This window comes from Halyomorpha halys, unplaced genomic scaffold (genome assembly GCF_000696795.3).
Source record: "Halyomorpha halys isolate HHAL.00 unplaced genomic scaffold, Hhal_1.1 Scaffold1217.1, whole genome shotgun sequence".
Lineage (NCBI taxonomy): Eukaryota > Metazoa > Arthropoda > Insecta > Hemiptera > Pentatomidae > Halyomorpha > Halyomorpha halys.
In genome coordinates this window covers 348,712-362,694 of record NW_027108416.1, presented here as the reverse complement: position 1 = coordinate 362,694, position 13,983 = coordinate 348,712, and the positions used below count along the sequence as shown (strand labels likewise).

At 27.5% G+C, this 13,983-nt stretch overlaps 1 protein-coding gene across 1 annotated transcript in view; it reads left to right on the top strand.

Annotated features, from left to right (window-relative positions):
* Positions 1–9,802: 9,802 nt before the first annotated feature.
* LOC106688823 (senecionine N-oxygenase) overlaps positions 9,803–13,983 on the top strand; it is a gene marked incomplete at its 5' end in the record, with an annotated part of 92,900 nt that continues 88,719 nt past the window's right edge. Inside the window, 1 exon segment of the mRNA XM_014433469.3 lies at positions 9,803–9,842. Within this exon segment, the coding sequence (XP_014288955.1) occupies positions 9,832–9,842 (11 nt within the window).

Below are 13,983 nucleotides of genomic sequence, written 5' to 3'. Positions count from 1 at the left end.
TATAGTTTTAATTGACTAGAACTATAATAAATCTTTTAAGTGATTGACAAGATTTTCTAAGTTGTTGAATGTAATTTACAACTTCATTAATACAACACTCTTTCATCTGCCTTTTGTCTTTCATGTAGAAATATATTTTTTTTTATTGTTGATGCTGCAAACTATTATGTCCATTGTTTATCTATTCTATAGAAATTTATCTGTAAAATAGTGCTTAAAAACTATATTTTGATTTAAATTGTATGTTTTACATATTAGATTTTTTTCAGAAAATAAATATATATTTTATAAACATTTAATGTAATAGTATTTTAAGAATAATAATATGGGAGCAAAAAAAAAAAAAATGTATATATATGATTAAAGAATGTTTTGCAAGTAATTGAAATATTTACAAGCATTTTATTTGAATATTTAACATTCCTGCCCGAATCTGTTGAATATAATGTTAAAAGGATAATTTTATAATTTAGCTTTAATTATTGCTGTTATATTTATTAGTAGTCACCTTAGTAGCAAGGAAGTATAACTTAATAGTTTTATATAGGAAGATGGTCAGGGTTGCGGTCACAAGTGAAACGAAAATAGTTTACAACTATTTTATTTATTTATTTATTTTTTTTATTTATTTTTTTTTTTTTTTTCCCGTATTGTTTTTGTTTTATATACATCTCCTGTACTTTTTTATCTTTATATTTTATGTATTTTTATATGAAATTTTTACTCTTGCCTTTGTATCTTTTTATTTTTATTTCTATTATTTTATCTTAACTTAGTTTCATTTTGTATCTTTTTAGCCCTGATGAAGCCCTACAAAGTGGGGCGAAACGTTGGAAAATAAAATAGTTGTAAACTATTTTCGTTTCACTTGTGACCGCAACCCTGACCATCTTCCTATATATCAATTTTTACGGTCAACTACATATACATATATACTTAATAGTTTTATGTTTTTTTTATATGCAATATTTTATTGGTATATTGTCTGTAACTATATTTATGCTGTATTTTTCTCTGTCAATAAATTACACACGTCTACAAAAATCATTGAAATTTAAATTGATACTTTGGCTTATCTTAATATTTTTAGGTGTGCTGTAACCGATGCTGAAACTCCATTTTCTTCCATTCCATACAGATTATTTGCCCAATCATGATATGCATGCTACTTTTGTTGTACAAAAGTGGAGTAATTATAGAGTGAGAATAAACTTGTTTTTTCAATGGTGACAAAATATTTGAATCAGTTAGGAACACAAGCAATGAAGTATGCCCAAGTAATAAATATTTTATTTGCCTAGATCAGCAAGTCTTAGGTACCTAAATATATATATTTAATTCCATAATTTCAAGTTATGTAATGAATGTATAATTATTTTAAAAAAAGATGAGTAAAGTAAAAAAAAAGGATAATAAAATAGACCACTCTATCACTAAACAAAATAAAATAAAATTAATGAAGTAGATTTCAAGTAGAAAAAATTGCTTTATATTTGGATCCAGTTCCCCAATAAACACTTATATATAAAACTAATAAAATAAAAAATTGAACTTTTTCTTGCAGTAATGAGTGAATTTGTTTACATATTATGTACCCATATTCTGAGATCAGCTCTGAATGTTTTTTTTACCAATAAATAGACTATTTTTCATTCATTCTGATATTTAAAATAACATATAAATTAGAAGACAGTGAAAAGTCACTCAAGCATATTTAAACAATGTTAAATACATTACCTCTAGTAAAGTCCGATTTGCACCATTTGGTAAATTATGGCATTTGAAGTTGATGGGTTGAGTACCTTAAGTGTTATGAAGGATTTAGTTCTTTTTTTCCCCTCCAAAACTGGCATTATATGAAATGAAATGAAATGAAAAAATAACTTTATTCTGGGACATATGTCCCCTAAGAATAATTACAAGGTTCATATAGTGTGATTTTGATCTGGCGAGCGTTTACAAATTTTCAGATAGTAGAATGAAATTACATTGGTATATTGGCTTTACTACTGTTTATAATGCTAATCAATAACTGCCTATTTATTTGATTACAAAGATGTGGAGGTTTGGTTATTCAATAAATGAAGGAATAGTTGTTGTTTAAAGGAGAGAATGGATGAGGACTGGCGAATGTAGATGGGAAGAGAATTCCAAAGGGAGGTTGCACGTATGACGAAGGATTTGCTAAAGAAGGAGGTTCTATAGGAGGGCATATATAAATCATTCGGATGGGATCTGGTGTTTAATGAGTGGATGGATGAACGAAGAGTGAGGAGATCTAGGATATAGGTAGGTTTTTTGATGTTAAGAACTTGGAATAGAAAAACACCAAGGAGGTATTGCCTTCGGGAGGTTGGATAGAGCCACTTCAACTCGGAATACCAGCGGGAGACTTGAGAGTGCCTAGGGAACCCAAAGATAAATCTTACAAAACAATTCATGAGTCTCTTCAGTCTCAACTCTAGTCCTACAGACGGCATTATACATGAATTAGTGAAAAATTTGTACATGATGGAAGAATGCAGAATTCATTTTCGGTTTGAGGACATAAAAAAAGATCAGCCTTAATTAAAAAATCAAGTTCAAGTGTATTGTGTGCCTATAGATACGTGTGTTATATAATTGAAAATAGTAATTTAATTTTTTTGTTCAAAATATATTTGCAGTAGTAATTTGAATTGATTGTTGTGATTTCCACAGGGTCTATCTATAGGATTAATTCTTTAATTATATTTTTTGTATGGATTTGAAAAGTTGTACAATGTTTAAAACACTGTTTCTTCATTAATTTAATTTATCTAATTTAACTTACAAGAAAAATTTTATAATTGAGGTGTTGAAATGGAGAAAACAATAAATCACAAAACGAGTATTTTTTGCATCGTGGTCAAACTGTAATCCTTTTAAGAGATTATCATCATAAAATAAGAATGAGAATCTTTTCTGGTTAATATTATTGCCAAGCTATTCACGGTGCATTGCCAAATAGAAAAAAGTGTATATGCAAAATAAATTGACTAATTTTAGAATTTTATATATAGTATTAAATTTTTTTTTTTTTTTTATATAAGAATTCTATGACAGTCATTTAATGATCAGTGTTGGTTGAGAAATTAAGTAGTATTTTATTACGAGTGAAGTACATTGATTGCTATATAAGAATAAATATTTAAGTTATAATTCTTTCTCAATTCATTTGATTACTTCTCAAATGTTTGTAGTATTTGAGTGCAGTAACATTATAAAATCAACTGAATGGAAAATAAAATGAAAGTTTATTAGGTGTAGTTTGGATTTGGAAATTTTTTTATTTAACTATATTTACAAACAAAAGTTTATACAATGTTAGATATTGCTTTACATTTTAATAATCACTAATCAAAAGCCAATTAATTCTTCATATCAGAACAATATCCAGGCCTATTTTTATCAAAGGTCCAATTATAGTGAAATAAATATTGTATTGGTGTTTTGTTTTTTCTGGATAATAAGTTTTATTTTGATATTTGTTCCAAAGATAGATGATTCTTGTAATGCCAGACACCGGTAAATAAATCTATTCTTTTGGAAATAATTTTTTGCTTCTAAGTACCCTCCAACTATGCCTAAAAAGATTTGCTCATGCAACAAACCATGAATTAATACCATAGTTTAGTTGTCTTGAAAAATCATTTTGTTTTCTGATAAAATCTCATTTTAAAATCTTTTTGGTCTTATATAAAATTTCAAAAAATACTGGGGTTTGTGATAACACACCTTATGTAATGTTTGTTTTAGAAGATATATAATTTTAAGGTGTTTAATTTATTTCTCGCAATTAATTTTATACATTCAAAATTATCATAGCTTTTTTTTACAGTGCTTCTGTAACTCTTAATTGTATTCTATTTCATTGGTTATGAAATTATATCACAATTTTTTTATTTAAGCATTTATCATTTAGTCGGAAGTATATTATTTAATTAATTACTAGTTAAAATATATGAGATTATATATTGTATGATAAAAATTACAATTTTTACTTGGAGTATATTAAGAAAGCATTTCCTAAGTAACTTAACTAATATTTTCATTTCTTTTGATAATTATTTATATAATTATTTTAAATTTCATTTAGTTGAATGTAAAAAATTGAAAATAATTACCCATTTATAGTTATAATAGCCTTTTATAGTTAGGTTCTCTTATTTTACTGTCTGAAAACTGTTGTATAACTTGTATTTATGACTAAATTGATTGGTATCATGACTTCTACCATTTTGGGACTGGAAAGGATTATATCACATTATTTTACAATCATTTAAAATTAAGTGAGAGAATTAAATTATTAGAGTATATGAATATAATAAAAACTATTGTTTATGAGAAAATATAAGAAACACTGATCAGACCTCATTTGATCTAAGAGAAAAATTATAATTCAGGATGTTGGAACATACATCCATGGGTATGCATTGCAGAAAGCAGCATACAAAAACATGGTGAAATCTATTGTTTATGAACTTTAAATGTCATTTTTTCAGGCTGTAATTATTATATACAGTTATTAAGTTCAAAAATGCTTTTTAAACGACTTTATTATTGCGAAGGTTATTTCGTAGATGGAACAAATCAACTTTCCAGAAATTTCTCATTGCTAAGTGAAAAAAAGCTAAAAAGTGACTTTAAAATTTCCTATAAACAGAAGACTCATATTGCTCTTCTTCGACATATTCTCTACTTTTTAATGAGTCTGGTGGTGGCGAATGCTCTAGCACGGATGTCCTCAACAATCCGTCCATGGTCTGCTCATTGGAGGAGCACAAGGGGATGCTCGATGATCTGGCAGTTAGTGAGTTGTCCATTCCTTATGGCCCTACTAGAAAAAATCCCGAGGTGAGGGGCCTCCTCATGTTGAAAAATGTATGCATCCATGTATGAGATACATAGTCCAAATGGAGAATATGTCGAACAGTGCGATCCGAGAGTTGCGTATTTCCGAGCCGAGCGCCTTGGTGATTGTTTCATTGCCACACGGGCAGCTTCAATGTATGATTGTGTTCTCACTCTTGGAGCACTTATACATTTTCCTAGTTTAACCGGAAACCATTATTACGTTCTCATGTATACTTTCACCAAAATTCGTATCCTTTAATACCGTTGAAAGAAGAGTTTTCTCTTTTTCTGATGATAACAATAGTAAAATATAAATTTGCTAAACAATACAATTTTCTCGAATTTTTAATTAATTACTTAAACAATTGTATATATACCCAAAACTACTGTCCTATCCTCATCTCTTCGCTGCCACTATGCTCTACTGACTTCACAATAATTATTTCTTATATTTATTTTATATATAATGGGTGCCCAGTAAATCCTGGATTATATTTTAAGAGATGATAGTAGATCTCAGGCGCTACAAAAAAATATATGTACATCATTGTCCGAAAGATTTTTTTTTCTGTATTTTACGCATCGGTCTACCCCTCGGACATTTTACTGTCGCTTCAGTCTTTATTAATATTTTAGGGATCCGCTTGTTACTATGCCCTTCAACCTTACACGCCCCTCTTATACGCCGCAATGCTATAACTTGAATTATATTTACCGGGTACAGTTCACTTAATTCAGCGTTATGTTGCAGTCTTAAATTTAAACGCAATATTATTTAATTTTCTTGTTAAGTGAGATGAAATAACCGCCTGAACGCATGTTGATTAAAAATATATTTGGATGGAGTTGTTTAACTAAATTTGCCTCTCAGTTTCCGTGCTCTTCGGGAAAAATCCTAAATACTGATTTTGTATTTTTTTTTCTTTTATGTTTAGATCTAAATCCACTGCAACTAATTAAAAAATATTCATTTTACAGAACATTGCGTTAGTGAACTAGGATCTAAAAACGAAATAAATTAGGTAATAACGGAAAAAGATTTTTGTTGAAACTTCTTGGATAACCAAATATAAACTGATAATGAATGGGGAAAAATTACCTCCCCAACCTTTTATTACAAGATGGGGTTCATGGAGTATTTTCTCTGTGATTTTGAGAAGTAATAAAACTATATTAGTCAATAGCCTTACTTTCCTTAATATCCATCTTAGTTTTATTTAAACTAAACTGGAGCAATATCAGGAAACAAATCACTTGTTAGACGAAAGTTTAAAACAATTTAAAGAAAGTATATTTCATGTACGAGGCCAAGTTGGGGAAACATTAAAAAACTCGGAACTGGCCATTCTAGAACGTCATTAATGTCACAAATATTATTTGTAACATTAAAAATTCCAGACTGGCTTTTCAAGGCGTTAATATAATATTAAATGAGAACGAATCAAATTTCTTCACCAACATTGAAAAAAAAAATCCTATGATTTTACTAATATATTATTTGAATTATCTGTTTGAAAGTGAGCAACTTAAATGAAATCACAAGTATCTTTCAGTCTTTATCTCTCAGGCCATTCTGAAGGAGAAAACTAAAATGTTCATATTTATTTAAAATTCGCTCAACAAAATACACCATATTATTACTAACATACTTTACAATTGATTGTTATTAATAAATTATTTAAAAACAAAAATCCCCTCTACTGCAGACTAATTTTCCAAACCCCTTATCTTTAAATGAAATAATAATATAAATAATTGTAAGTAGATAAATATTTAAAAAAATTTAAAAAAGTAATTCAGTGATATTAATTAATAAATATATTTCTTAAAGATTGGCGACTTGGACAATTAGCCTGCAATAAGGAAGGAACAAATTTTAATAACTTCGACATATCAACTGTAAGGTGTGTTAGTAGAAAGATAATGTTGTGTTGAGTGAATTGGCCTGAGTGCCGAAACGTCGGAGAAAAATGAACAATGTTGAGAGATAAGGATCAAAGATATCAAAGGTTTTGGGTTTTTATTTAAGTAATCTACTCTCAAACGAAAAAATAATATATGATATATTACTAAAATTATACAATTCTGTTCTATGCTGCTAAAGAGAATCGAATCGTTCCCATTTAATAATATATAGACGTCTTGAATATCCAGTCTCGAGTTTTTAATGTTACGAAATATATTTAGGTATTTATTTAAGTTCATCCAAATTTCCATCACGTCTACTGATTTAGAAAGATAATTCACGATTCATAGAAATATTTTAAATGTCAAAAAATTATAGAAATTAGAGTTTCAAAATTTAGAAATGTATCTTGAAAGAAATTTTAAAGTAGATTATATTGCTGATTAATATGTGCGATATTGCTGATATAATTTTACTATGTATATGTAATATTGCTAACTCGATGTTTTGACCATTTTGTCTGTTTTTTTTTTGTTTTGTTTTTTTCATTTTTACTTTCATATTTTAAATATAGTCTTACAGTATGTTTCATATCTATTTACTCTTACATTTTTGTATTTAAAGTTTATTATTTTAAAATTATTTTCTATTAATTGGTGTTTGATTTTTTATGGGCAATTAACTATCCTTTTTAAATATTTCTTCAATACTTTTTAAAAATTCTTGTTTTTATGTTTTGCTAATTTTATGTTTTTGATATTTCAGTTTATAAAGCATGACATATGTTTTTAACAGTTTAGTTTATTAGTCGTCTTAATTATTTACATATTTCGGTTTATGAAAAAAATAACATAAAGTTGAAATAATTCTTTCTTTATTTAGCGCCTTTTGTAGATATATTAGTATATTCTAGCTGTCTCATTGTATATTCGAAATTTTCCAGCTGTATATTTCAAATTTCTTTACTGCTAGGTTTTATATTCTGGGATTTTTTTTACTGCTTAAAGATCCAGGCCTAGTTATAAGCTATTGAACCTTTTACTACTGGTGTCTGGGATGAAAATTGGATCAATTGATGAATTCGTAAGTTACCAATTGTAATTGATAATGTAAATGTCTCTTTATTATAAACCAAGGAGCATAACCTCCAAGTTTATAAAGTCTTATACATACAGTATCGATGATCCCAACTATCTGCTGCAGAGAGGTGTTCGTATTACAGAAAGTATTTGGAAAATGGTATAAAACAATACAACAATATTTACATAACTATTTTTATATATAGATTTTCAATTTCTTGAGACTGGTATTTATTTATTAAATAAATCAAATGGCATGCTTGTTTAGTCTCAACACTCATTATTATATCAATAATCCAACGTTTCGGCCAATTCGGCCATCCTCAAGGACAATCTAAACATTTAATAACAGCTTAAGAATAATTATTATATAATAACTTATTAATATAAGCTTTTAATAACAGCTTATTAAATGTTTAGATTGTCCTTGAGGATGGTCGAATTGGCCGCAACGTTGGATTATTGATATAATAATGAGTGTTGAGACTTAACAAGAATATAATTTGATTTATTTAATAAATAACTAGTTTTATTTATTTCTTTTTTACATATTTTATTGGAAATTTGATAGTTGAAAATTTAAAAAAAAAATAATCTTTTTTTTTTTAATAAGTCAGTTATTATTCTTTTACACCCCTAGTAATGCTCCGTGATGATCTAATTTTTCAAAATTATAAAATTGTTCATTTATAAATGAAAAAAGTTATAAATAAAAAAATACTCTGTGTATGGATTTATTTAAAATTTGATAAAAATAAACTGAGTACAGCAAGAAAATTTGTATTATACATGTTTCTGCTATTAATTAGATTAGTTTTACATAATCAAATGCTTTATACAATAGGTATTATGTATTAATAATTCCAAGAAAATATTAATAATATATTTTCAAAGGAATCAAATTACCCTTTATCGAAACTGTATAAAAATTTCCTCTTTCGGTTTTAATTGAAAACATAAATGTTATTGTGTTATGTTGTTGCATGTTATGCATAAATGTTATATTATTTAATTTTTCTTATTATATCTTACGTTTTTACATTTTATACCCCTGTTATTTTACACTTATGTTTTTTTCTTTTTTCCTTTTTGTAACTATATTGTTTGTATCTTTTTTAGCCCCGACGAAGCCCTGCAACGTGGGGCGAAACGTTGGCTCAATAAAATAGTATAATTCTACTATTAGAGTTTTTTTTTTTACCGCACCCGGACCATATTCCATTCATCTATACACACGGTCAATCAATAATCTTCCAATAAATGTTATTCCCTTTTTTAAAAGGAAGATAGTCCGGGTGCAGTCAAAGAAAAACTGAAATGGTGATTAAACTATTTATAATTATAAATAGTTTAGTTTATTTATATTCATAATAATTTATATGTATAAATAGTTTAATAAATAATTTATATATTTAGCGTCCTTTTATTATTACACACGGTCGATCAGCAGTCTTCCAGTATTGCCTTCTTTTTTTTTATGATTATTATTTTATTTTTTTAAACGCCAGTTTGGATTACTGGAATGTTTGGAGTACCGAAATTCGGATTCCCGAGAATACAGTATATTATATACAGATTTAATGATAGGTAGTCAAGGAAGCAAGGGAGCAAGTGCTTATCATATTAAAGGATTTAATACGAACACGAGGCCTAGGTTAACTTAAATCGTTTACTCGACATCATTCTTCGAGATAAGAAAGCGTAGGCCTATAAAAACAAGTAATCGTAATCAAACAATTAAGACGCCTATAGATAACGTTATCAGAGGACCAACAGGGAAGCGAGGTGTAAACAAGAGGAGCTGCTCCCTGGTGGGAATGTAGCAGAATCATTCAGTGACGAACTAGACAAGCAATAGTCGCAGTCGGAGCTTAGTGCTAGTACTGTGTACACTGCTAGGGTACTAGGTCCACGGGTCCACGTCTAGCAGTCACGGGTATAGCAGTCGAGTCACAGGGACCGCCCGGCGACATGGAAGCGAGGTAGGAGACAGTAAGGCCCTCTTGATAGTGTGTGTACATCATTACTGATAGATGATAGTGTGTCTTTGTCCTCTACTATCTCTTGTTCTCTTCAGAGAAAGTGAGAACTCCAAGTATTTTAATTCTTCCCCCTTGATTACAATAGCACTCTTTGTGACGATATAATAACATAAGAACATACATATGTTATTATGAAAATAATGCCTGTTTTGATAATTATATTTACCGGCATACCGTTTTGTATGCAGGAGGTCCAGCTTATTGTCTTATGAAAAAGTATGTTTGTACGATATCTACTACATCTCATTAAAAATCAGCTTAAGTAAATACTGGAAAATAATAATAACCTTTGTAACTCTTGATAAAACAATGAATATTCAAATAGATCATTATTTATTTATAGATAAAGAATACAGAAAACTATTTCATTATTAGACAAGTCTTCGAAAATCTTCGATTACAAAATTAACTCTTCGAAATTCAAGAAGAAATGTTTTTCTAAAATTTATTTTTCTGAAGTGATTTGTCCGTTATTTGTCATTCTGTTATTGAAATCAAAAATGGAAAAAAAAAAATATATAAATTTTATTCTATGAGATATGAGCAAACATATTTATTTTCATTTGCTAAGAATAAATTTTGTAAGTAAACGATTGAATCTCTTGATCAAATAATACAGAGGAAAAAAAGATTTTAAAAAATAAGTGATTGTAAAAGGTACTTTTTTTTTTTTATTAGTTAAGTTTTATGAATTTAAATGGAAAAGTTTTGGTTTTTATATCAATATATATATTTTTTAATTATAACCGAATGATGCATTACTTTCAGATAATTTTACAAGTTGCGTGATAAGAGAGAAAAACATTTTATTAAAAATATTGTTGCCCGATTTCATTGGGTTACCTCATACACAGTATAATTTTCATTAGTAAAGAACATTTCTTTAAATAGTCAGAGCATAAAATAATATAAAAGTCACATCATATAATATATTTTGAATTATGTGTTAAAATTATACATGATTTTTTATTTTAATTTTTTCCTTATATATTTTAATTTGTTTTCTACCTTTTTATCGTTCTTTATAGGTGTGAATTAACTTTTCCATTATTTCAATTTTAAAACTTTCTCTCTTTTTCCATCAAACATAAAACAAAATTATAGTTAAAAGTAAAAAAAAATATATATACATTTTAAATATAGTAAAACATATACATAAATAAAAACCCAGCAGGGTCCTCCACAATTATAATCTATTATAATTTTTAAAAAATACACAAAAAATATCTATTTAATGATAATGTGGACTATAAATTGAGTACTAAGTATTTAAAATAAACTACATTTTTTGTTTTATTTGGTTCATCCGTATAAAAATTGAATACTCTTTTGTTGCTAAATATTTTACAAGTGGTTTAATTGAATCTCAATCCGATGACATTTTTACGAAACAAATATTCTATTTAAGAATCTTACGTTTGAAATTGCCCTCAAAAAACGATTTTTAAATTAAAGCGTAAAAAAAAAAATAAAATTAATATTAATCAAAATGTTTTAACGAAAAAAAGAAAAAAACCGGGTTTTTAATTTTAATATTGTCATCCATATCAACGAAAAAACCTCTAATTATGGTTTAAATTTAAAGCGTTTATGAAAATATTTAAATTATACATACAAACATGTATATGTGTGTGTTTAGAGAAAACAGCTATTATAAGACCTCTGGGTCCAGAAGCCGAAACCATGATTTGTTGACCTCATACATAATAAAGATTTACAATTGTGTTTATACATATTTATATTTTCGACCTTATACATGGGTATATTATTAGAATTAATACTGAAACTGAACAATGGAACCATAAAATCTTTTAAATAACACATTGAATGTTAAACTGGAGTATAATAATCTGAATAAAAAATTCTCACAAAGATTGGTGGGAATATTGGAATATATCGGATTGATATATTATTATTCATCCGTTGGTAATGCATATACCACGATGTGTTGCATAGATTAATTAGTATATACCATGCATATATAAACAAGCACACACACAAACATATGGCACCCTCTTTCCTTATATTCACTATTTTCGGAATTAAGGGGTGAAACTTAAAAAGCCACAACTGTATCGTCTGAAGATTTTTTTTAGCTCGTATCCAACTACCTAAATTTCTTCTGTGTACATAATTGACTCATTGAAGAAAAACAAATTAGGAAGAGAAACACAAATATTAGAACTGCTTCAGAAAAAATATTACTTGATGAAGTAGAACTACTTGTTGAAGACGCACTTACTTTTAAATAAAGAACTTATTTCATTGGATGAAATTTGAAAATTTTAAATTTCCAATTTTCTATAAAAGTAGACAGTACGATGTAGTATTGACTAGACTACTAATTGGAAACACTCGACTAATCCAAGAAACTTACTGTTAGGAATATCTAGACCAAAATGTAGACAGTGTGATGAACCAGTAACTGTTATACACACACTGACAGAATGCAGGCTCTGATAGGTACCGGACTACCATATCATTTGCTAACTTTATTACACGATAATATAGCCCTTACATTCCGGAAATATTTGATTATCATATTGTACAAGAACCCAAGAGGAGAAAAAAGACAGTTATTTCACCCAAATTTCTGATTAATTTAATGAAAACTACGTATAATTAATAGTCAAAATTGATGAGCCTGTCAAGTAGGAGGAATAAAATATGGTGGTCGTTTCAAAACTTAAAAAAAAAATAATTTTTCCTACAGAGCTCTATTATTTAAAACTAACAACAAACACTAGAAAACTTAGGAGAAAATCATTTAAAGTAAACTAAATTTTCTAAAATATGAGACATAATAGAACTATTTACGTTCAATAGTTCTCGAAATACAGATTTTTAAAAAGCAACATTTCACAAAAAAAAATGCACTGAGAAATCAGAAGTTTGTGAATTTATTTTGAAAAATCTATTTCTCGAAAACCATTTGACATACAAATGTCTATTAGCACTCAAATGAAACCTAGTTTAATGTACTATAAAGCAGCTTATTACGTTTATCTTCATAGGAGTTGTAGTTTTTATGATATTTGATCAAATAAATTGATTTATAGTAGTTCGGACAAAGTTTTATGGGCAAAAGTTATATTCATATGCAAATATTATAAAAACTACTACCCTTACGAAGATATAAACTTCTTTATAGTAAGTTAAATTTCCTCTATTTTGAGTGTTGTCAGATATATGTCTTATAGTTTCTGAGATATATTTATTCAAAAATCAAAAGTTTTATCCGAACAACTAGAAACATATTGTGAATTTATTTTGTCAAATATCATAAAAACTACTACTACTATGAAGATGAATGTTATGAACTACTTTATAGTACATTTAAATAGTTTTACATTGAGTCCTGGCAGACATGCATACGTTGTATGGTTCCTGAGATATAGATTTCTCAAAATAAATTCAATAACAACAAACCTATCAGTTCATTTTTATGAAATGTTGCTTTTTAAAAAGCTATATCTCGGAAACTATTGAACATAAATAGTTCTATTAGGGCTAGTATTTTAGTAAATTTACGCTACTTTAAATGACGTCCTCTTAGATTTTCTAGTGTTGTTGGTAGTTTTAAAAATATAAAGCTCCGGATGAAAAATTAATTTTGTTTAACGTTTTGAAATAGTCGCCATTTTTTATTTCCCTAACCTCTATTTGGCAGACTCATCAATTTTGACTAGTAATTATATATAGATTTCATTAAAGTAATCAAAAATTGGGATGAAATAACTGACTTTTTTTCTCCCCGGCCCTTGTATTAATAAGAAAACAAATATGTACGAAAATATAAATATAACAAATTTTATTTATTTACATTTTTATTACATCAATTAATGACACTGTTATTGATTTTTTTTTATTTATATATATATATTTTTAATATCAACTATTACTATGATATTAGCTTATATATTGTAATAGGGGTATTCATGATGTTGTGTTAAATGTTAAATGTTTTACCATGTTAAATGTTATAACTATAAGATTGTGAGCAGCCCTATTTGAAGTCATGTTAAACGTTAAATGCATAAGAGCCCCTAGCGGATTTTCTCAGGAACTTGTTGTAAGGGTT